General features: G+C 39.6%; 1 protein-coding gene across 2 annotated transcripts in view; it reads left to right on the plus strand.

Annotated features, from left to right (window-relative positions):
• Positions 1-25270, plus strand: part of TRAT1 (T cell receptor associated transmembrane adaptor 1) — a 99763-nt gene that overhangs the window by 70769 nt on the left and 3724 nt on the right. Inside the window, exons 2-5 of one of the 2 annotated variants that reach the window (XM_070751724.1) lie at positions 14789-14940; positions 15903-16019; positions 20089-20125; positions 23829-23899. In XM_070751724.1, the coding sequence (XP_070607825.1) occupies positions 15905-16019; positions 20089-20125; positions 23829-23899 (223 nt within the window). In that variant the 5' untranslated portion in view covers positions 14789-14940; positions 15903-15904. The remainder of the gene's footprint in view (positions 1-14788; positions 14941-15902; positions 16020-20088; positions 20126-23828; positions 23900-25270) is intronic. The other variant, XM_070751723.1, reaches the window with a different exon arrangement.

Here is a 25270-nt window from a genome sequence, read left to right on the forward strand (position 1 = left end):
AGAACTTTTCTAGATAAGAACCGTGTGTTCAAGATTTATTTGCCTCTTCTCAAGAACCATTTTCTACTTAAGAACCTGAGCCCGGAAAAATTTCCCAGGAAATTTGAGAGCGGCACGAAGGCCCGGCCAGTTTCCTGCCATTTCCTCTTTAATCCCGGCCATCTGGCTGCCAGTGGAGCCTTTAAGTGGCGCTTAAAGAGGCTTTGTCAGACCAGAGCAAACAGAAGGAGGTGCGTGCTCCTCCTCGCTGCCTCAAGAGTCCCTCTTTTTTTTTAAGCCTTAAAGTTTTGGATTTTTTTTATTCCACTCACCTCACCTTCTTCCTTCTGCAGCAACTCCTCTTCCTCTTCTTCTTCCTCCTCCTCCCACCCAAATTCTGAGCTTTTATTTCTTTCCTAATGGGTTTGCATGCATTATTTGCTTTTACATTGATTCCTATGGGAAAATTGCTTCTACTTAAGAACATTTCTACTTAAGAACCTGGTCACAAAACAAATTAAGTTCTTAAGTAGAGGTACCACTGTATTAAATCCTTTTGAGCTGAAAAGAAACATAGGAAAGTAATGGGTATTATCCAGTCCTTCATATCAAAACAAAGACATATTATTTACTGATGTGTTTATCCTCTGAATGCTGAAAATACCAAACCCTTCCTATAATTTGAGACTGCTGGCATATCACCCTCCTGAACAAAAAAGAAACAACTCTTTGCTTACTTGTTTGTTTTTTTTAAAAAAATACAACCCAATCATGTGTGCCATGTATTATATAAAGAAACATAATTATAAAATGAAATGCAGGTAAACCAAATTTATTTTTTAAGGATCTGGAGGCCACGTGAGATCACAGTCCTCTCATATTTATTTATTATTTATTTTATTTTATTACATTTATATGCTGCCCAACTCCTCGCGGATTCAGGACAACGAAAAACAATAAAATGCAATGCAAAAAGTTAAACCCCTTAGTAAAACATTCGTCTCATTATCGTACAACAATCAGGCTAGAACAAGATGTCGCTTCTCAGCAATCTTCCCAGGCTTGCTGGTAGAGCCGTGTTCTTAGGGCCTTTTGGAAGGTCAGGAGAGTGGAGCGGTATGAATTTCTGGTTCCAGGGTTCTGGAGCCACCACAGAGAAGGCCCTCCCCCGTGGTCCTGCCAGCCAGCATTGTTTGGCTGAGGGGACCTGGAGGAGTCCAACTCTGTGGCATCTAATTGGTCACTGGGATGTGTGAGGCAGAAGGCAGTTCCATCTGGTCCTAAACCATGAAGGGCTGTGGGGTTGTTTCTTGATGGACTTCTTGATAGTCTAGAAACTACCCCACTTTTGTACAATCTCTATAGTCTCCAAAAATTGCAAGTATAATTGTGGTTAGATGTTCATGAATGCTACCATCTGTTCTGCTGGGCTCTCTAGTAGGAGCCTCCAAAAAATTCAAGGGTACAAATTTCAGACACACACACATTTGAAAATTCAAAACAATGTTCTTTATCACAAAATTCAAAATAAACTAAGCACTCTTTTTGTATTGCAAAGAGCACTCATCCCAAAACAACTGGGTAGTCTGTACAATTTCCCTTAAGCAGTCATTAAGTACTTATCTAGCAGCTGTGAAGAAACTTCACACCCCTTCTTCTTTCAATGAAGCGAGACACACACACACACATGTTGCTCTGCTTTGGTTTCAAAGGCGGGAAAAATCAACAAACAAAGTCCAGAAAACAGCAACACAGGATTCCTGAAGAACTGCGATCAGATACTCTTCCATAATGGCCAAACCACATGCTGCTATTTATAGCAGCAGCCCTAATTACTGAAGCCCCACCCAAACACAGGTGGCCTCTCTTATCTCCTGTAATATGTCCTTGTTTGGTCTCTTCTACGCATAATTCTGCGGGTCCAAGACTTCTTCATCCGAATCAATGGAAGATAAGGGAGATTGACTGCTTGGGCTGTGTGCCAAGCCCCCCTCTTCCAAGTCACCCCCACCTTCTTCTTCGTCCGAGGAAACTAAACTCTGAAGTGACTCTGTCAGCAATAACACAGGCCTATGACATGTTGAAGTTTCCCCTGTATCCACCTCCACATTCCCTGGGGCAGGAGCTGGGCCAGCGCCAACCACAACACCGTCATAAATTCTCCAGCACTGCAATTAACTTGCAGGATTATTGATAATGTTTAAACATTTTTGTTTTACACAATTTCTTATACATAGTACCTGTCTTTTCCCAAAAATAAGAATCAGTTTTATATTTTTAGGGATCCTAAAAATTTGGTGGATGTTTTATTTTTCCCCATGGACGGGATGCCCACTTCCGCCGGCTCATGGCTGCAATGGGGCAGGAAGCCATGTGGTGCCATGGCAAAGCAGGGGAAGATGGAGCAACCCCGCACATCCTGCACCGGCTTATCTCAGAGCCTTGCAACCAGCCAGCCACAACCCAACACCTACCTCGCTTCACAAAGGCAGTTCTAACACTCCCTGGCCCACTTCCTGCTTGGAGCAGGAAAACCAAGAGATGGTGGGATGGAGTGGGTAAATGAATGCAGGAGGCTCATCTTCATGTGTTTCAGCTTTTCCATGGCCCACATGGTACTTTGGGATTGCCTACCTTCTCCCTGGACCTCTTCCTCTATCTGTTGTCAGTGCTGTTGCATGAAGATGAACTTCCCATGATTGCCACTCCGCTCCAGCCCACCATCTCTTGATTTTCCCATGTCTCACATGGTGTGTCTGGATCACGTGCCTTCTCCCTGCCTATGCCTGTTGCTTGGACAGGTAATCAATTCATCTGCACAGACTGTGGTTGCTCCAGACACAGTTGGTTCCTGCGTCCTTTCTACCTATGGTGCTGGTCACTTCCCACCCACCCCAATGACAACCTTAATTAGGGCTTATTTTGGGGTAGGGCTTATAATTAGGAGCATGTTAAAATGAAGGTAAATCTTATTTTCAGGAAAGCAGGGTATTTTTCCTTTCTTTTATATTCCATTGTTTCTATTATTGTCATTATGAAACAGTTAACTTATTAACTTAATAGCCAATTACATTCTTTGTAATTGTAATGAGTTCCAGTAAATTAATACTATTCTCTAGGACAGGCTTTAAATGCATAACTAACTGACTTTTTAAATGTTCTGTCGGGCTCTCTGGTAGAATCCTCCCAAAAATTCACAGGTACAAATTTCAGACACACACACGTTTGAAAATTCAAAACAATGTTCTTTATAATGAAAATTCACTTAAACCAAGCCCTCTTTTGGTATAGCAAAGAGCACTCGTCTCCAAACAAACTGGTAATTTGTGCAAGTCCCTTATTAGTTCTGAGATACTTAGCTTGCAGCTGTGAGGCAATTCACAGTCCTTCTTCTTTCACAAAGTGAAACATACTTTGCCCTGGTTTAGTTTCAAAGTGGGGGAAAATCAGCACACAAAAGGTCAAAGTCAGTAAAGCAGTCACGAAAAACAACGATCAGATAATCCTCCACAATGGCCAAACCCACAGGCTGCTATTTATAGCAGCCTCACTAATTACCACAGCCCCACCCAACCACAGGTGGCCTCATTTTCTTTGATAATAATCTCTCAGTTGTTGTTGCCTATGCATCTTCTGAATCCAAGGAAGAACTAGATAATTGATCTCCTTCTGAGCTGTCTGCCCCACTCTCCTCCTCCCTGTAACTCATGTCTTCTTGGTCAGAGGAGCCTTCATCAGCAGATTCCACCGGGGGGGGGGGCAGGCTGCAGCATGTGGATGTCTGTCCCACATCCACAGTCCTTGGAGCAGGAGCAGGGCCAGAGCTAACCACAACATTAAAAAAGTTTATTTCTTCATTATCCTTGCTTTCTGCCTTCTTTCCTGATGGAAAGTTCTGGCAAACTCTACAAATTTTTTTTTATATTTTTGTCTGTCCACCTATAGTAGATAGATTGGTCTATCTACCTACCTACCTTCCTACATACAGTACATACTCACCTACCTACCTATATATCTGAGTTAGAAATAAGTTAGCAAGAAACCACATAGGAAATTGTGCATAATTGTGAAGAAAGCAAATATTGACTTTTTTCTGTTGCTTTGTTGTTTTCCAACTAAAAAGTGAAAGTATTTATACTTTATATCTCTGCAGTCTACTGACTTGACTCCAGAATGTCATGCAATCTATAAAATTATCTATCCAATATTTTCTTTTTATGATTTATTACTGTATTAAAGAATTGAGTCTTTTTTCTCGCTGGGAATCATGGGAGCTGAAGTCTCCCATGATTCCCAGCGAGAAAAAAGACTCAATTAGCATTTGTCTTGCAGTATCTCTGCCCAAAGAAAGCTTTGTTAGAATTCATAATGTTCTTTAATGATGGAAATTAAAATTTAAAAATCTACAGGTTCCACATTTAGTAAGTTCTATTTGTATGCCAACATGCAATGTTATATGTATTTGGCTTTTCAGTGAAATATTTAATAATCTTTGAAATAAAGATATTTACTTTCATACTTGCAACACTAAATTTAATAAAAAAAATTGATTCAATGAAGAAAAATGATTGAATGTTATTCATGGCTGTTATAGAATGCTCCACCGGCCCTACCACATTTCCTGTTTGTAGGATTTAAACTTGAATTTTAAATGCCCAGATTAACTCAGTGTTGAACAAACAAAAGTCAGTTCTTGAGTTTCTGACTGCAACCTATTTTTGTTTCCGTTTGTTTCTATAACCAGCAGGAAACTGAAAAGTAAGTATCTCTCTTTTATACCATCAAATTCAAGTATCTTTAAAAAAAAAAACCCTATTCAAAAAGTTTATAAATTCAAAGGCAGACTGCCAAACGAACTCAATGCCTATTTATTTTAATAACCTTTATAAATCTTAATTTATCTTTAGATAAGTGGAAACAAACATTATTATTAAATATTTGTTGGGAAGAACTAATGTTAGTGCTCAGTAATTATTATTTTATACAAAATATAGTTGTTTCCTTTATCTTTTGCTTCTGAGGCAAATGTTTTGAAAACTGAAAAATCCAACTAAGTTTTGATTAATTCTCTTTTAGATAATCCTTTAAACTTTATTCTAAGAGGGCATATTTGTGTTTATGCTGGTTCAGGGTTATTCAATCATATAATAGATTAGCTTTTACCAAGGGGATAGGGGCTTCAGCACTTTATTTATGTTATAATTATATACAGAAGAATGTTTGCTTGTTCCAAGACAAAGGCAAAATTATAATTCTGAAATATAAATTGCATTGCCTTTGAGTGATATTGTATGGAATGAGAAAACAAGAGACTATAAAGGATCCCTTAATTAAAACTGTTGATACTCCTGGAGATATGAATCCTGAATATGATTCTTCTCATAAATATATTTACCTTAAGCTGTAATGTCTACATTGACTGAAGTCTTAATGAATTCAATTAGATTTATTCCAAGATACTGGTAAGTGGATATAAGGCAGCAATGATTATCCCAGTTGTTTTTATACATCAACAGTTTAAAGCAGACAGAATTTTATTCCACTTAGTACTGGTGCTCATTTGAATGTCAGTAATTATTTTAGTTCCTTTGAGATTTTCCCAACCGTGATTTGCTTTGTAAAGTGGTATAGACAGTAAAAGCAGTAAAAATGTATCCAGTATTTCCTTAATATCCCCTAAAGTACTTCCTTCTGTTAAGCTTCTACTGTATATATTATGTCAGCTCAATGTGATGGCTACTTTTTTTATAATATAGAGAATTTAATCCTACTTGTTGATCTCCCTTTAGCCAGTACTTCATTTTTATAATTTCTCAATACAAAAGTAGTTTTGCGATGAAATTACCCATATAGAATTATATTGTAATCTAGATACTTTTGGACAAAAAGGTTTCACATATTTATTTAATTTATATGCCGCCCAACTTCCGAAGGACTCTGTAAAATGACACGTGAGTGTCATTAATGACATATGATTAAGTCTGTTTAGTTGTTTTAAAAAAAGGTCTGCATAGCATTGCAAAAACGGGGTTGTAAATTAAGAACACTACTATAAGAAATAGGCAATAAAATCAATTACTGATCAGAAATAAAGATTCTGTTTTTGCATTTATTTTTCAGAAACGTGTGTCGTTATTGCTCTAAGATTACATATCCCAATGACAATAAGAAGCAAACTATTATAAATATGCAATGAAAAAGAATTTTTCAGCAATTACACAAGATGTGTTAACCACAGCACATCCAAAAAGTAACAGCTGGAAAAGGCTGATTAGATTGAATCAGTGTTGATATAAAGGGAAACATGAATGCATGTATATTCATAGTATAGTTTTAATAAAGTTTTTGTACAGTGATAAGGTACATGGAAAATTGCTAATTGGTGTTAATTATTATTATTAGTATATTCTGGTTAGAATTTGAAGATAATGAGATAGTTGTTATCAAAGATTTCAATAGTAGAATGTATTCTATATTCTATAAAAATAGAATAGCTTCACTTAAAAACAAAATGATAGATATGAGTGCTATCGTAGAGTGATTCTGTTTTATTACTTTTTTCTGCAAAGATAAATTACATTTAGTCTTGATCAATTCTATTGATTTCTGCCAGGGATTTCTACCTAAACTAGGGGTAGGCAAAGTTGGCTCTTCTATGACTTGTGGACTTTAACTCCCAGAATTCCTGATCCAATATGCTAGCTCAGGTATTCTGGGAGTTGAAGTCCACAAGTCATAGAAGAGCCAACTTTGCCTACCCCTGACCTAAACCATAGCTCCACGTAGCAAAGCTCCAATCAATGTTACTCCAGAGCCCTTCTAAAAGTTTGCCTCTCAATCATAATTGCAATGCAATAGAAGGGAAATAATTAAATACATAGGGTATAATCAAATGAAAGATGTTAATTATATTTTAATTATATCAATCAAATTTAATCCACATATATCTTAGTTATTTATCATGGGCTATGTACTTTTTAAAGTCCAGTGCTGCTGACATATCATCCGAATGCTAAAGCCATACCTCTACCTAGAGCAAGGTGTGCAGCATTGACTGACTCTAAATTTTGCAATATATTAGTTTCGATGGAATAATGCTGGTAAAACAATATTTCTTGCTGTAAATTCTTGCACTAATTCTGTAATATTGCTTTGGTAAGAACTTAACGTAATTTGTATATACGTATTTCTGTATGAGAGAGAAAGAGACAGAAGAGAGAGTAAAAAAAAAAGGGTCGTTTGCATAAGCAAAGGCAAGGTGGATCCATTGGTTATCATATTTTATTTCTATGATGACTTATTTATATTACAATCTAGTGTTTGTGTATCACCAAGGTCTTTTTCATTATTTGTTTTAATTTCAAACAATTAAAATTTATCAAATAGGAGAACAGTTGTAATAAATGAAATACAACAAAGTAGGCATAATTAAATCAAGATCAGGCAAATGCAACAATTTCAAGGAAAGTTTAAATATATTTACTTAAGAAAATAAGATAAATGAGCCTATTAATAGAGTCTCGGCCTAGTCTATTCAGGCGGAAAGATCCAGAGTTTATGTGCAATTACTGGAAAATCCTCTGACAACTAAGAATAAATGAACTCAGTTAAAAATAATATTTCCATTGAATTCTACGGCCCCAGAATTTTGTCATTGGATATAATGATGGCTAAGATGTCCTAGGCTAAAATCCTTCAAAATTGAAGAAGGTTCTTGGTTGAGAAGTAAAATGTCTTTAAGGAAAAACAAACAAACAAAAAAGTCCAGTTGCCTCTTGAAAAGGCACCTTTGGGGTAGGAGTATATATGATGTACTGCATTCTTTAACATTCTTCCAATCCGAGAAATATAGCAACTCAAAAGCTGGTATAGTTTGCATTGTCTTGTCACTGAAGTGTTAACCTGATCTGATGAGGAGGCAGCAAGCATCCCAACCATTGGTGAATATCCTGCAAGTGAGACAAAACATCTACTACTCGGTCTCCATACAGTGGGATAGGGCTGATAAAAAAAAGTGAGCTTTGACATTTGGCAACCTATTGGTTTGGTTATCTGTCAGTACCTGATTTGTGGGGTTACAGTTTTCCTGCTTTGCTGAAAGTCCACATTCACCCTATGGATCAGACACTACAGCCCCCACTAAAGAATCCCGGCTAAAGTCCTGCTAATCTCTGCATCTCTTGCTACAATACCCTTGCACTTGTTATTTTTCATGCTGTCTCTCTCACTTGGTGTTTCTTGCTTCTTGGAGGCTTTCCTCTTATAAGATTTCTCATTCTATTGTTTGCTTTCTTCTCTTTGCCTCTTGATTGCTGCTATCTCTTTCTCTCTGTCTCTGTCTCTCTGTCTCTCATTTGCTCATCTTTCTTACGTTTGCTCATGTAAGTGTTTTATTCACTTGCTTATCTTTCTTGTTCTTCAGCTTCTTTTAAAATATCTGATAGACAGCCTGTGCCTCTACCACAGAGTCCCTTCTTGCGTGAATCACTGCCAACGTGCCTGTTGGCAAAGGCAAAATGTTTTTACTTTTTCACATGTGCAGATAAGCACTCCGTGGAATGTCTGGTCCATGCTTTGCGATGTGTGAGGCAGGCATTACACAGGCAGATAGATTCTTGACCTTTCCTGCTGCCCAGCTAAAGTGGCCTTGGAGAGAAGTTGGCAGCAACTGAAGAGAATCAACATCGCCTTTTTAACGTAAGCAGCTAAAAGTGACTGTCAGTAGTTAGGAAAATCATGGCCTTCCTTGAATCATTATCGTAACTGTGAAAGCAAAGTCACAAAGTGCACCTTTAGAACATTGGCTTGGAATAGGATGAAATTGAATGCAAAAGATGCTGGGATGGCAAAAATATACTCCAATCAATCAGGGATATCTGCTGTAATAGTCACCAGCTTCAAAATGGCAGGCACAAACTGAGTGATTGAAGCCTTGTTCCCTTTTGCAAGTGTGCAATGCTGTACCACACATTAAAAGGGATGGAAGGACTTTGATCTCCCTGCCGTGCTTGCTACTATGAAACCCAGTGACCTTCATTACAGATCCTTTATTTATTTTATTTTATTTATTTATTTTGTCCAATACACAATAATATACCATGAAGGTTATAGAGGATATACAGTGTTCCCTCAATTTTCGCGGGGGATGCGTTCCGAGATCTCCTGCGAAAGTCAAATTTCCACGAAGTAGAGATGCGAAGTAGTGATGTGGAGATGCGAAGTAGAGATGAAGTAGAGAAAGTCGAATTTCCGCGAAGTAAATACACTATTTTTGGCTATGAACAGTATCCTAAGACTTCCCTTAACACTTTATGTCATGTCCTAGGCTACCAGCAGGGGGAGACTTTTGGCGGGAGTTGTATTGTGTTCTCATTGGTTAATCGGGAAGTATAAAACCCTGTCTTTGTGTTTGTTACCTCAGTTCTGTGTTTAAATAAAGTTGAGTTACACCTGCCGTGACTGCTCAGTTCTTTTACTACACTGGCGACGAAGGAAAGTTGGATCAGAATCCACATTTCTAGCTGCCGTCGTGAGGAAAAAAGAACCGGTAAATCAGAATGTCAACACAAATAGTTTTTCCTCCGTTTAATCCTCAAGGGGAATCTTGGGAAGCTTATCTCGCCCGATTTGAGTGCTTCTTGATTTCAAATGATTACAAAGATCTTTCTGGAGACAGAAAAAGGGCATATTTCTTGAGTTTTTGTGGGACCGACATGTTAGAGACTTCCCTGTCATTATTTGCCCCTCGATCTATTCATGATGTGCCATGGGGGGAATTCCTTACAACTCTACAAAACCATTATGCCCCCCCACCGTCTCGCAGCGCTCGTAGATATTTATTTTATCACAGAAATCAGGCAGAGGGGGAGACAATTAACCAATACATGGCAGCCCTCCGGCGCGCAGCAAAATCCTGTGAGTTTCAAGATTTGGATGATTATCTCTTGGATCGTTTAATTTATGGGGTGAGGGATGCCAGACTTCGGCGCAGGCTTTTAACAATGTCTGAAGTGACACTAGCGGCTGCTTTAAAAGAGGCTAGGGCTGTGGAGATGTCTACACAGTCATTGGCAGAGATGGATCTGCCTGCAGACACAGCCACTACGCATAGCACTGCAGCTGCTGCAATTTTGCCACCAGAAATAGAAAAAAATTTGAGGCAAGAAGAAGAGGAAGAAATTAATAAATTAGCCACCTCATCCAGGCAAAGGCAAACACCCTCGGGAGACCCCCATTCCCTGGGGGCATCGCGTTCCTCGTGTGGGGGTTGTGGCGGAGATCACCCCCGAGCGCTCTGTGGATTCCGCGAGGCATACTGCCGCCGTTGTGGAAAGCAAGGTCATATAGCAAGGGTCTGTCGTATGCGAAGGAATGCCAGCACGCAGCCTTTTCCTGTCAGAGAGCCATTTTTTCAACAGCAGAGGGCGTGGCAGAGGGAACCGTTCGGCCGCCGTGACTCCTGCAACGTCATTCAAATTGCGACTCCAATCAACACTCTCCAAGCTCCGCAGCTGTCATCTCAGCAAGGAAAAGCAGCGAAGTCATCAAAAATCTCTGTGTACGTGCGAATTGGTGGATCCTTGTGTCCTATGGAACTCGACACAGGGTCCTCTGTCTCGTTGATGTCTTGGAGCACTATCAAGCGATTGTTTCCCCGCTTGTCTAAAAGTCGTTTGGGCCCGTGCACTGTTTTCTTAAAGGACTATCAAGGCAACGTCATTCCCACTGTGGGACAAGGTCATTTTCCTGTGCAGTACAAAGGTTTTAAGGGGCGGTTACCCATTGTTATTGTAAATGGCCCTTTTATAAGTTTACTGGGATTAGATTGGTTTTCAGCATTGGGGTTCACTATAGAGGGTATAAATGTTGTTAATGATTTAACCATGTCTCAACAGTTAGCAAAAGAGTTTCCTACAGTTTTTGATGGTACTCTAGGGAAATATTTGGGCACACCAAATCATTGACCCTCGATCCATTAGTTCCTCCAGTTCGCCTGAAGCCCCGGCGGGTGCCTTTAGCTATTAAGGGTAACGTGGATTCAGAATTAGATCGCCTGATTAGCCTGGGAATTTTAGAGCCGGTTGACCAAGCCAAATGGGAAACCCCTTTAGTGGTAGCAATTAAACAAGATGGATCTGTGCGTTTATGTGGGGACTATAAGTGCACGGTTAACCGAGCGTTAGCACACCATTCCTACCCTGTACCCATGGTTGCCCATCTATTACATTCATTGGAGGGGGGAAAGGTATTCGCGAAAATTGACCTGTCTCGTGCATACCAACAGTTAGCAGTGGACACTGAGACAGCTGATATACAAACAATCATTACCCATCGGGGGGCGTTCCGTTGTACTAGGTTACAATTTGGAATAAGCTCTGCTCCCGGAATATTCCAGGGGCTTATGGAGCGTCTACTATATGGAATCCCTGGAACCTTGCCATATTTCGATGATGTGATCATAGCCGCCTCATCCCGCCCAGAGTTATTAGAGCGAGTCCGAGCCGTACTTCAGAAGTTCCAAGACGTGGGGTTGCGAGTTAAATCGGAAAAATGTATTTTTGCTTCTCAAAGTGTTGAGTTTTTAGGTTTCCTCATAGATAGCAAAGGAATTCATCCTACCCCTGCTAAAATAAGAGCTATCACAGAGGCTCCGGAACCTAGGTCCAAAACCGAATTACAATCTTTTTTGGGTTTATTGAATTTTTTTGCAATGTTCCTCCCTCACAAGGCTTCAATTGTAGAACCACTGCATAAGTTATTGGCTAAAGGGATTCCATGGCATTGGGGTAGAGCGGAGGCCAACGCATTCACGGCCATTAAAGAGGTGTTGGTATCTCATGATATTTTAGTACAATATAGCTCAAATTTGCCATTGATATTAACGTGTGATGCATCCCCTTATGGGGTGGGCGCGGTTCTAGGTCACATTCTACCTTCAGGAAAGGAAGCTCCTATAGCATATTATTCAAGGACATTAGGCCGCCCTGAACGTAATTATGGGCAATTGGATAAAGAAGCCTTGGCTCTGGTGGCGGGAGTCAAGCGTTTCCATCATTATTTATATGGCCGCAAATTTCAATTAGTTACAGACCATCAACCCCTGCTGGGGATACTGGCGGGAAATAGACAAACGCCCGAAATTCTTTCTCCTCGTTTAAATCGTTGGGCCCTGTTTTTAGCTAACTATTCATATGATCTGATATACCGACCAGGTCGCACCATTCCTCACGCGGATGCGTTGAGCCGATGTCTGTTATCTATACCTGTTACAGACCCTGCTCCCATTTCCACCGTGTTAGCCATAGAGTCGTGCCCTATCAAAGTATCTGCTGCCACAATTGCTTCTGAATCAGCAAAAGACCCTGTTCTCTCTGTGGTGATGTCATGGATTTTACGTGGTTGGCCCTCTTCTTGCATTGAGCCTTCGTTTGTACCGTACTGGGTCCGCCGAAAGGAACTGTCTGTGTTAAGGGGATGTGTGTTATGGGGTTCAAGGGTAGTTATTCCCCCATATTTACAGTCTAGAGTGTTGGAGTTAGTACACATTGGCCACCCCGGAATAGTCCGGATGAAAGCGTTAGCGAGAGGCTACATCTGGTGGCCGGGGTTAGACAAGGCAGTGGAAAATAAGGTTGCCAGTTGTCAACCTTGTCAGCAAAATCATACAGCCCCTCCTGCAGCTGCCCCCCTTCAGTGGGAAAACCCCAATATGCCTTGGTCCAGGATTCACATCGACCTTGCGGGTCCGATGGAAGGAAGGATGCTTTTAATAGTGGTTGATGCGTACTCGAAGTGGGTAGAGGTCAAGATTATGTCATCTACAACAACAAGAGACATTATCAGGGGGCTATCAGCTCTATTTGCAACTCACGGGTACCCTGACGTCATCGTTTCCGATAACGGTCCACAATTTGTTTCTGGGGGTTTTGAGGCCTACCTCGCGGGGTTAGGTATTCGTCATGCTAGGACTGCCCCGTGGCACCCGGCCAGCAACGGCATGGCGGAGAGAATGGTGCGCAGCACTAAAGAGATGCTGTCTAAAATCACCCGAGGTACACTGCAGGAGAGAGTAGATGAGATGTTATTGGCTCAACACACCACCCCTTGCACTTCAACATCAAAGGCCCCCTCTGAACTTTTAATGGGACGGAAATTGCGGATTGTGTTAGACAGACTTCATCCTTTGTACACTGAACCTGAATGAGAAATTACAGCTGCTCGATGTTTTAGAGCCGGGGACTTGGTTTTTGCCCAAAACTTCATGGGTTCTCCTAGATGGGTTGCCGGCACTGTTAGCGGTACCCGGGGGCCTCGAGCATATACAGTGGTGTTGTCTGATGGGCGAGAGTGGCATCGTCATGTGGACCAATTAAGGGCCAGGTCAGCGGATGTACATGACCCAGGGAGAGAGGAAGAAGTTCCTGGCCATGGGGAGGGCATTCCTTGTTTGGAGTATTCCGTCCTAGAGAGAGATGAGTTACACATGGGTCCTCCCCAGATGTTTACGGGGAACGTTGGGAAACCCCCAAAGGTCCCAACAGTCGAAGCCGAGGGTTTGGCCGAAGGAACGGTGGAGTTAAAGGGCCCACAAGTGTTATCTAGAGAAATCGAAGGGCACCAGAGCATGCCTCGTTGTTCGGGGCGCACCAGACGTAGGCCGGCATACCTGGATGATTTTATATGCTCCCCCCCCTAGGGGAAAGGAGTGTCATGTCCTAGGCTACCAGCAGGGGGAGACTTTTGGCGGGAGTTGTATTGTGTTCTCATTGGTTAATCGGGAAGTATAAAACCCTGTCTTTGTGTTTGTTACCTCAGTTCTGTGTTTAAATAAAGTTGAGTTACACCTGCCGTGACTGCTCAGTTCTTTTACTACACTTTAAACCCCTAAATTACAATTTCCCATTCCCTTAGCAACCATTTAGATTATTACTCACCATGTTTATTTATTAAAGTTTATTAAAAAAATGTTTTTTAAAGGTAGACGAAAGTTTGGCAATGACATATGACATCATCGGGCAGGAAAAAGCATCGTATAGGGGAAAAAACCGCGAAGTATTTTTTAATTAATATTTTTGAAAAACCATGGTATAGACGTTCCACGAAGTTCGAACCCGCGAAAATCGAGGGAACACTGTAGTAGAGAAGAAATACAAGATATAGGAGAGACTATAGGACAGGGGACGGAAGGCACTCTAGTGCGCTTATGTACGCCCCTTACTGGCCTCTTAGGAATCTGGAGAGGTCAACCGTGGATAGTCTAAGGGTAAAATGTTGGGGGTTAGGGGATGATACTATAGAGTCCGGTAAGGAGTTCCACGCTTCGACAACCCGATTACTAAAGTCATATATTTTACAGTCCAGTTTGGAGCGGTTAATATTAAGCTTGAATCTGTTGTGTGCTCTTGTGTTGTTGTGGTTGAAGCTGAAGTAGTCTTTGACAGGCAGGACATTGCAGCATATGATCTTGTGGGAAATACTTAGATCATGTTTAAGGCATCGTAGTTCTAAGCTTTCAAGACCCAGGATTGTAAGTCTAGTTTCGTAGGGTATTCTGTTTCGAGTGGAGGAATGAAGGGCTCTTCTTGTGAAGTATCTTTGAACATTTTCAAGGGTGTTAATGTCTGAGATGCGATATGGTTTCCAAACAGATGAGCTGTATTCGAGGATGGGTCTGGCGAAAGTTTTGTAAGCTCTGGTAAGTAGTGTGAGGTTTGCAGAGCAGAAGCTACGTAGGATTAGATTAACAACTCTTGAGGCTGACTATTCCTGACTACTGTGTGTATTTTCTTCATTGCATTTGTTTTTGCAGTAAGGAAAAAGGCTGGCCACTATGCGGAAATGATGATGGCTGAAAGTCACTAAGGCACTTTGGCTTCAGGAAAGAGAGGAGGCAGGACAAGGCACAAGTCCCTACCTGTAGGACACTGTTTGTCTCGTAACTCCAGAATAAATGTTGGAAAGGTGATTTTGCACAGTTTTCTCTGAGCTACAAGTTAATCAGCATATCTGTTGAACTTCGGATTTACAGCACTGTGGTAGCGCAGGTAGATGGTACAATCCTAGAATACATTTCATTAAACTCACTGTTTTGTTTTGAATGTTAACTTACTCGTTATTCTTTTATGTTTTTCTACATTTCTCATATGCTTGTCAATGTTACTTGTTCTGTTTGATTTCTGACCAGATTTTTGGAGAAAAAACAACGTCGTTATTTGACACTTTTGTATAGTTTCATGTTTTCATTGATATACAGTACATAAGTAGTTATTTTTAAAAGATGTAAATTTGTCAACAAGAAGAGCAAAGTGCACATATTTTTCATTTTCCAGACTTTACAAAGTGTGGAGAATATCTTACTTGTTTTGTTATTCATTCAATGGTTACAAAATTTCTGGAAAAAAGAATTGCAACCTTTCTGACACATTCTTCATAGAGTTTGCAGAATTAGCACAAAGAATGAGACTTAATAAAAGTTTGTAATTTTCTACCTTCCTATGCAGCCATTTTTAAAAACATTCCTGAAATAGAATTTACTTTTTCTCCTTTCTTTAACAATTCTACAGTAATTGTTAACTGGTTATGCCTTAATGTTAGAAAAATTGATATCCATTTTTTTCAATGTATGAGCAAATAAAATTATACATTTCAAATAGGAACACAAAGATACAATTAGTTATTCAGAAATTGAATGTATCTCATATGATGTAATTAATAATAATAATAATAATAATAATAATAATTTATTAGATTTGTATACCTTATATTACCTATATCCAAATATCCTTTCAAAGAAAAAAAAGTTGTGTTTGTGTTTGCAAAATTCATACATGGATATAAATTCCAGCATGTCAGATGAATGCTGAATTAAAAATTTTATATGAACAAAATTCTTATTTTTGTTTTTATTTGTTATCTTTTTACAGGAATGGAAGCTAACCAGTGTATCACTTGCTGGATACCTCTTTCTTTTGTAACTGTTATTATGATAATTTCTTTACTAATAAATGTTTCATACTTCTTAAAAAACAAGAAACAAAAAGGTAAGGAAAGCTAAAGGAACAGATAAAGAAAAGAGGAGTATGACCATTAATAATGTTTTTTCTATGATAGACCCATTATTGTCATAGGAACTATATAAATAAAAAACTCTCCGCTTTTTTATAGAACAAAGGAAAAGAAATGAAATTTCAATTAAAATTAAATAGCATTGAATAATTAAGCTGCAATTCTGATATACAAAGGAGAGGTGATAGCTGAATAGTAGAAAATACACAACAGGCAGGGATGGTTTGTACTTGCCTTCCCCACTGATTCACATAATGATGGAAGCGCATGTTTTGCGCATCCCCACATGCAATTTTGCTTCGTTGCATGCTCATCACCAGCAGGTCACTACCGGTTCGGATGAACTGTTCCAGACTGGAAGGACTTCACCCCTGACAACAGGTTTACTTAAATATGGAATCGATTATCCCTGGGTATAAAAATGAACTACCTATATAGTAAAATGGATTTTGACCAATAGTTCTGCAGATGGTTGCTGATGTCAGTTAGAGTCTGGTCATATCTGTAGCGCTGTAGCTTCTATATATTACCATTAGCCTAAACAATACTGTACTAATATTCTGATCTAGTGTAAATCAATATGATAACATAATTGATGGTAGTAAGATAGTGCCTCAAAATATATTTTTGATATTAATATATATTGGCATATTTGAAGACTTTTAAATTAAACTAAGCCTTAATTAATGCCTTCATATGAGTAAAATGGCAGCAATAAACTAATGAAAATAAGCTGAGTTTGATTTGGAGGCAAACCAAACTCAACCACAACGTGAAATACAATTTTGACTAGAATAATGTAAGTTGTAAATTACAAAAATAGCAGGAAGTGAGATTTTGGTTTCATCTGCAATGGAATAAAAAGAGTAATTCTTTATCTGATCTCAGTATAGGTAGTGCTATTTTTTACTAAGACCACAATAAAAATAATCTCAAATATCTTTAAACTAAAGATACTTTAAATTGTGGTTTAACAAGAAGCATCATCCATTTCAAAAGTAACCATGTTTACGGTGCCAGATGTAGTTAGAAGAAACTGTAAGCATTTGTCAAGTTTAAGCCTTCCTTAGTAAATGACTACTATAGAATACTGGCTGTTGAAGTTTCATTACAGCTGTTTCAAGTAATTATATAAGTTGCTTAATTCTTATTACTATGTACAGATGCCTTTAGTTGTCACAGGTACCATGAGCTGAAAATGAAATTCTATAGCCACTGCCAGCAACACTACTCTCAGCCAGAAAACAGAAATAACCCAGATGTTAATGTCTCCAATCTAGAGATTTTTTTTTAAAGATCCAGTAAAAGTTCAGGAAGTTTGTGAAATACTGCAGAGCAAAGCTACAATATTACCTACACATATACATATATTTAATTCAATTTGTTTTGTTTTTTTGTTACAATCGATTATAGAAAGCACAGAATGGGAATAACCAAACAGTAAGCGAAGACATGAAGGCTAGGACATAAGAAAAAGGTCAATGACTTCTAACTCACTATCATTCACTATCTTTTCCCATTTCTATCTTTGCTCACTGTTCTTATGTCTTGCTTGGTATATAATGTGTCATACATTGGCATTTTGCCTTTTAATCTCTCTCTCTCTCCCTACATTTCTGCAAGCAGTCTAATATATTTTTCTATAGATACATTAAATTCTAAAGGAGATATGTCTTATCCTGTCTTCTCTTTGCTCAGTAGTATTTCATTTATTTTCACACATGCATACTCTTACCAGCATTAGGAACTCACCTGCAACTCTATATCTGCAATGAAGGTTGCATAATTCAAGTCTATTTTTTATTTCTATCTCCTAAGTCAACACACATGCAATCAGCGTTCTTGCCACATTCGTACATTTCTCAAAAACCTACTAAAAAGAAAAAAAATGTACAATCTGCATTGATTGCTGGTACTTTTATTTCTTGAAAAGCATTCTAGGCCAGGGGTGACAAATTCGATTTCACTGAGGGCCGCATCAGGGTTGTTTTTGACCTCAAGAGGCCACGGTGGGTATGGCCAGGGTGGGAATGGCTAGCTCAACATTACTCGTATCGGGGTCGCCTGTGACAGCTCGAGTGTAAAAATGGGGTCCCAAGCTTTGTTTTAGTCTGCAACTGCCTGCTGCAACCCTCGGTCAGTGAAAATGGAGCTCAGGAAGGTTGCCCGCAGTCCTCGGAAGTTCCATTTCTGCTGGCACAGAAACTGAGGGCTGACTCTTTACTGTTTCAAGGGTGGTCCCACGGACCAGACCTAAGCACCCCATGGGCCCGATCCAGTCCCAGGTCTTCAGTTTGACTTCCTTCTCTAGGCTTCTCTAGTTCAGTGTTTCCCAACATCGGCACTTGAAGATATCTGGACTTCAACTCCCAGAATTCCCCAGCCAGCATGTGCTGGATGGTGAATTCTGGGAGTTGAAGTTCAAATGGCCAAGGTTGAGAAACACTGCTCTAGTTTAAAGAAATGTTTTGTACCTGAAACACTGCTCTACCCTAATTTATAAAGTAGTTTATATGCAGTATAGCCATGATGGCGAACTTATGGCATGCGGAGCCATATCTGAGGGCATGCGAGGTATTGCCCTATGTCAGCTCCACCGTGCATGTGGTTTTTCTCCTTCTGCAGAGCGGGAGACTTTTGCCTTCTCCAGGCTTCAGAAATTCATCCTGAAGCTTGGGAAGACAAAAAAAAGAGGGCCAACGGACCTACCAGAAGTACCTGCACAAATTGTGGGAGGGTGTGGGGGATTGTGCCCATATATGCGGTGGGAGGGCATTGCATCATTCATTCATTTATTTATTCATCCATCCATCCATCCATCCATCCATCCATCCATCCATCTATTTATTCATTTGACTTTTATGCCACCCTTTTCCTCGGACTCAGGGTGGCTTACATCAAGAAAAAAATACAACATCTAGAAATCTAACTCTAAAAACATCCTAAACCTCAAATTTCTTAAAAACCAATCACTCACAGTCAACCAATCATACCTATACATTCATTCATCAGCTGGATGTTAAACTTAGTGGCCCCAAACCTGTCAGCAGAGATGGCTCTTTAAAGCCTTGCGGAAGGTGGAGAGGGTGGGAGCAGTATGAATCTCTGGAGGGAGTTGGTTTCTTAGGGCTGGGGCCGCCACAGAGAAGGCTCTTCCATAGGCCCCACCAGGCGACATTGTCTAGCTGACAGGACCTGGAGAAGGCCAACTCTGTGGGACCTGACTGGCCACTACGATATGTGAGGCAGAAGACGGTCTGGTAGGTAGTCTGGTCCAACGCCATGTAGAGCTTTATAGGTCATAACCAGTGAAGGGCTACCAAAATTTTTACTACCACACTGTAGGCATGTCTTATGCAGGATGCCCTGCATTTTCTTTCAACATCTTTCAGTGCAAATTCGGTGCAAATTCAGTGCAGTTCTGGGGTGGAGCTCCATTTTCGCTACCCCACTACGTGCCCCCCCATCCGGGCAGTAGCCCACCCCTGGTCATAACCCACATTTTGAATTGCTTTTGGAGACCAATTGGCAGCCAATGCAGCTCACAGAGTGCTGGAGAAACATGGGCCTACACCCACACCCTATGGCATGTGCCAGTGCCCTTTTGGCAACCGATCAAAAAATGATTTGCCATCATTGCAGTATAGAATATACAATATATGCAATCTAAATACTGGCTATAACTGGTTCTTTGCTTTTTATTGCATGCAGACTGCAAAGCAGAAAGAGGAAGAAGAAGTGGAGACGAAACAAAGAGAATGGGGGACTTCTGGCAGAGGGAAAACCAGAAAGAGAATTGGCTTTAGAAGCAGTGAATTGTATTAGGGAAGTAGCAAAACCAAGGGGTCATAGCCCTTAGAAGTGTATGGTACAATAAGAAAATGCAGTGAGCATTCCATCTTATCTTTGCAGTATCTTTATAAAGAAATAAAGTAGTATCTTTAAAGAAATAAAAAGTAGTATCTTTAAAAATAAGTTATACTGAAATGCCAAACACCTGTTTATTACATTTTCTTCTTCTGATTTCTTCAAAATGTTTTTCAGGCAAAATTTCTGAAGATTATAACAAATATTATTCAAGGTATGGCAAAAATCTTCCTTTTTTGAGATGGTATGCTTACATAGAAAAAAGAAACCTTTTATCCAGTGTATTCTACATGCCAATTCAATATATGTGACTGATACATTTTTGGAACACTTCAGGCTCCAACGAAAATTATTTTTACATTATTTAAAATTGGAACTTAGTTTGTTGGCGTTAATCATAATATTCACACACTGATTAGATGCGTTGTTGGTTTGAGGTCCAAGCTTTGTGATCTGGTTGCAAACATTTCGTCCCTATTCAAGGAAACATCTTCAGTGTGCTTGAATTGTGCTTTTTTGGGGGAGCACTGTCCTTTAAATACCTTTCTGAATCCTGGTCTGATTTGAGGTTGTGTGATTGGCTGTTACTTCCTGAGTCATTGTTCCTAGTTTTAAGTACTGTCTGTGTGATGTAAATGAGTATTGTTGTTATTCAGATGTCTTATGATGATATCATGGTCTGCTTTCGGGTTGATTTGAACAGCTGTGGGTGATGTGGTGTAATTTATTGTGAACTGTTAAGTTTGTTTGCAGTGTGGTTGTTCATTGGTCTTTAAATGCTGCTTTCAGGATCGTGGTTGATGTTGTTCTTTCATTCTGAATGGTTGGTAGATTGGATCGATATCAGTGTGTCTATTGATTTATTGGTGGAAAACCAGGCTTTGAGGAATTCCCTTTCTCTCCTTGATTTTACCTGGGCTACAACTGTGGTCCCAGATGGACTGAATTTGTGTCCTTTTGAGCCTTTGGACAGACATGAGGGATGGAGGGTCATGTCTCTAGATGGTCAGGAAGTGGCCATGCAGTCTGGTTGATAGTATTATTCCTGTTGGGCTGACATAGTTCTTCAGTTTATTTCTGTCTGCCTTTTCGGTTTTGACTTGGTCCATCTGAAAGTTGATGTTGATTTGTGGGTTACTGCGAGGTCATGTTGGTTCAGCAATCTTGCCATCATTTCTGAAAGATTTTGCATGTACTGGATTGTGATACGTCTGGTCATTGTTGTTTTTGTGGTAGTTCCTGTGTTGCTTTGTGTGTTTGTGTTATTTGTGTGTTTGTGTGTAGGCATCTCTAGATGAAGTTTTGTGGGTATCCATTTTTCTCTCTTTATATAAGTGCTTTTCTTCTGCTGAGCTGGCTTCCATGGGGTTGCAATGGGATTTGGCTCTCCAGAATAGTGTTCTGATGCAGCTTTGTTTATGGCATTTTTGGAGGTTGCTGTGGAAGTTGAGGATTTGATCTGCGTGCATTACCTTCCTATACACAAAAGTTAGGAGTTGTCCATTGGTGATTCTGGTTACAAGGATGTTCAGAAATGGCAGTTTCTATTGTAAATTGGATAGCCATGAAGGCATTGTTGATCATTTGGTAGGTTTGATCTACATGGTTGCACTTGACTATCACAAAGGTATCACCATAACATACACATAACACAATGTACCCATAGCTTTATTTATTTACTTACTTACTTACTTACTTACTTACTTACTTACTTACTTACTTACTTATTTATTTTATTTTATGCCGCCCCTCTCCGTAGACTCGGGGTGGCTAACAACAGTAATAAAAACAGCATGTAAATCCAATACTAAAACAACTAAAAAACCCTTATTGTAAAACCAAACATCCATACAAACAAACATACCATACATAAATTGTAAAGGCCTAGGGGGAAAGAATATCTCAGTTCCCCCATGCCTGACGGCAGAGGTGGGTTTTAAGGAGCTTACGAAAGGAGAGGAGGGTGGGGGCAATTCTAATCTCCAGGTGGAGTTGGTTCCAGAGGGCCGGGGCCGCCACAGAGAAGGCTTTTCCCCTAGGCCCCGCCAAACAACATTGTTTTGTTGATGGGACCCGGAGAAGGCCCACTCTGTGGGACCTAACCGGTCGCTGGGATTTGTGCGGCAGGAGACGGTCTCGTAGATACCCTGGTCCGGTGCCATGAAGGGCTTTATAGGTGATGACCAACACTTTGAATTACATGGGCACAAGTTTCCGAACACTTTTCAAAGGTAGTCCCATGTTGAGAGCATTACAGTAGTCTAGCCTCGAGGTGATGAGGGCATGAGTGACTGTGAGCAGTGACTCCCGGTCCAAATAGGGCCGCAACTGGTGCACCAGGCGAACCTGGGCAAACGCCCCCCTCGCCACAGCTGAAAGATGTTTCTCTAATGTGAGCTGTGGGTCGAGGAGGACGGCCAAGTTGTGGACCCTCTCCGAGGGGGTCAATAATTCCCCCCCAAGGGTGATGGACGGACAGATGGAATTGTCTTTGGGAGGCAAAACCCACAGCCACTCCGTCTTATCAGGGTTGAATTTGAGTCTGTTGACACCCATCCAGGCCCCTATAGCCTCCAGACACCAGCACATCACTTCCACTGCTTCGTTGACTGGACATGGGGTGTAGATGCAAAGCTGGGTATCATCAGCATACTGATGATACCTCACCCCATGCCCTTGGATGATTTAGGTTTATTTGTGGGAGTACAGTTTCTTCGATCTTCTGCATGACAACTTCTGCAACCAGGCCAGATATAAGAAACCCCATGGGTGATCTTTTCAGTTGTTCATAGGTCTCTAAGTCAAATTGGAAATGGGTGGTTAGGCAGAGTTGGAGGAGTTTGCATGGGCTTTCTGTTGTGAGTGGCCCCCTTGGTGTCTATGTGTTGTCCAGTAGTCCTTTGATTAGGTCAACTGCCAGTTTGAGGTCTACAGATGTGAATAATGCAGTAACATCGAATGATATCGTTGTTTTGTCTTTGTCAAATCGTAACACCAGGAATTGTCTGGTGTTGTTTATGGAGTTTTGAGAGTCGTCAGTTAGATGCTTAGGCACTTCCACATTTCTTTGGCAAGTTTGTAATTGGGTTGCTAGAGAGTGAGACAATCCGCTAGAATAGGGTGTTTTCTTTGTGTACTTTCAGGAATCTGTAGAACTGTGCTTTGTTGAGCCGAATAACAACACCAGCACTAATTAAATAACACATATGGTATTTAAAACCAAGGACTATGACTCAGCAACTACAGTCAGCCAATCACACACCCTGAAATCAAACTAGGACTCAGCAAGATATTTAAAGGGCAATGCTCCCCCAGACAAGCCCAATCCAAAGTGCATTGAAGATGTCTCTTCAAATGGGCATGAAACATTTGTAATCAAATTACCAAGCTCAGAGTTCAAATCAACAACATAACTATCAACCTGATCTACTAATATTCAAAGACATTTCACACATTAGATTTTCAGAGGACTGCTGGAAATAGAAGAGGAGAAATTAGTAGAAACCATGTTTGTACCTTCTATGGTGAACATCAGAAATCTGTTTTTATAAATGGAAATCTGGATATTTATTTTATTTATGTTTCTTTGTTAGCTAAATTTACTTTCTCCATTTACTCTGGGCAGCTTACATCAGTAAAACCAGAAAGAAATTGTGAAAAATGTAAATGCAATTAAACAATAAAAACAATAGCAATAAACAATTAAAGTAATATGAATTAAAAGATGGGCAGGAAAGCAGGAAGTGCAGATAGGAGAAGAGATATATTTTTCAAATAATTGTTTATCCAAAAAGAGTGAAAACTAAAATAAATCATGTAGTCATAGAAATCATACTTTTAAAAACAAATTATACAATACAATTTAATACAATATGTCCACATTGTTTGTTCTAAAACTCTCTTGCACCCTTTCACAGCAATGAGGAATTTCATGAAGAAGCTTGTCCGGTTTATGACAATCTTAATCACTACCATCAGGAGATGCTAAGTAAGTTATAAATAAAGTCCATTCATTTCATTCATTCATTCATTCATTAATTCATTCATTCATTCATTCATTCATTCATTCATTCAATTCGACTTCTATGCCATCCAATCCCGAAGGACTCAGGGTGGCTTACAACAATAGTATAAAATACAAAAACAGTAAAAAAAGGTCAAATATAGAATCTGAGCTATAAAACCTTAATTAAAAGCCATAATAAAGTAATATGAATTTAGATTCATATGACTAACTAGAACTAATTGTTGTGGACATTACCTCTTTTCCTTTCCTTCTTTTCTGGAAAATGATGTTGCGGTTAAGAAGAATATAATAGTTCATGCTTTATTGTTTATTTAATTTATATCCTGCCTTTATTATTTCTACAAATAACTCAAAGTGAAGAACATATCCAACAACTCTTTATTTACTAAGTTTAGTATTGAAGGGACGGTATTTAATTTCCATGTCTGCGCATAAGCAAGCCTGGCGGCATTGATTATGTGCAGTATTAAATATCTATCTTCCAAGTAGGTATAATTCCGGTTTTAATGGAATTTGCTGAGTAGTGATTTGCTTTAAATAATTTCTATTTTTTTCAAAATCTTTTTACCACTGGACAGGTCCACCATACATGATATTCCCTTAATATTTCCAAAATTTCAGGGATACATTTAAATACATTTTGGATAAATGGGAAGGTGGCAAATTCCACATGTTGATTTGCTGGATGGTACGTGGATGACATTGTTGATTTGTAGTTAATAGTCCATATCTTTTCCCATTAGTTTAGGTTGATAGTATAACCAAAGTTTTGGGCCCATGCTATCATGGAACCCTTGACCTGATCTATCATTTCATAATTTAGCAAAAATTTGTATAGTTTGGAAATGAGCTTTTCATCCATGCCCAATAATATTTTATCTCAGTCATTTAGGTCATGGTGCAAAGATGCTTTTCCAAAAGGCAACTGGATTTTGTTTTTTTCCATGAAAGTATTTCACTTCTTATCCAAGGAGTTTCTTCAGTTCAGTTTAAATATCTACCCAGCAAGAAAGTAGAAGCAGAGTACTATAGCAGCTCCTCCAAAAATCCTTCCTTAATCTAATGCGGCCTGTGGGCCGAATGCATGTACTACTAGCCATGCCCACACATTTTAGCAAAGGGGAGGGGGTAAGTTTTGATATGTCACGTGACAATAATGACACTAGAGGAATAATGATAATGATCTAGAGGAAGTGAGATATGTCAGGTACAGTATTTACAGCATACTATAGTTAGAGCTGCTACACTGCATCGTATAACAGGTCAGTGCAGAACTTTATATGATTGATAATAATATAGAGTAACTATTTTAAGACATTCTACATCAAAAAT

This window comes from Erythrolamprus reginae, chromosome 4 (assembly GCF_031021105.1).
Source record: "Erythrolamprus reginae isolate rEryReg1 chromosome 4, rEryReg1.hap1, whole genome shotgun sequence".
NCBI lineage: Eukaryota > Metazoa > Chordata > Lepidosauria > Squamata > Dipsadidae > Erythrolamprus > Erythrolamprus reginae.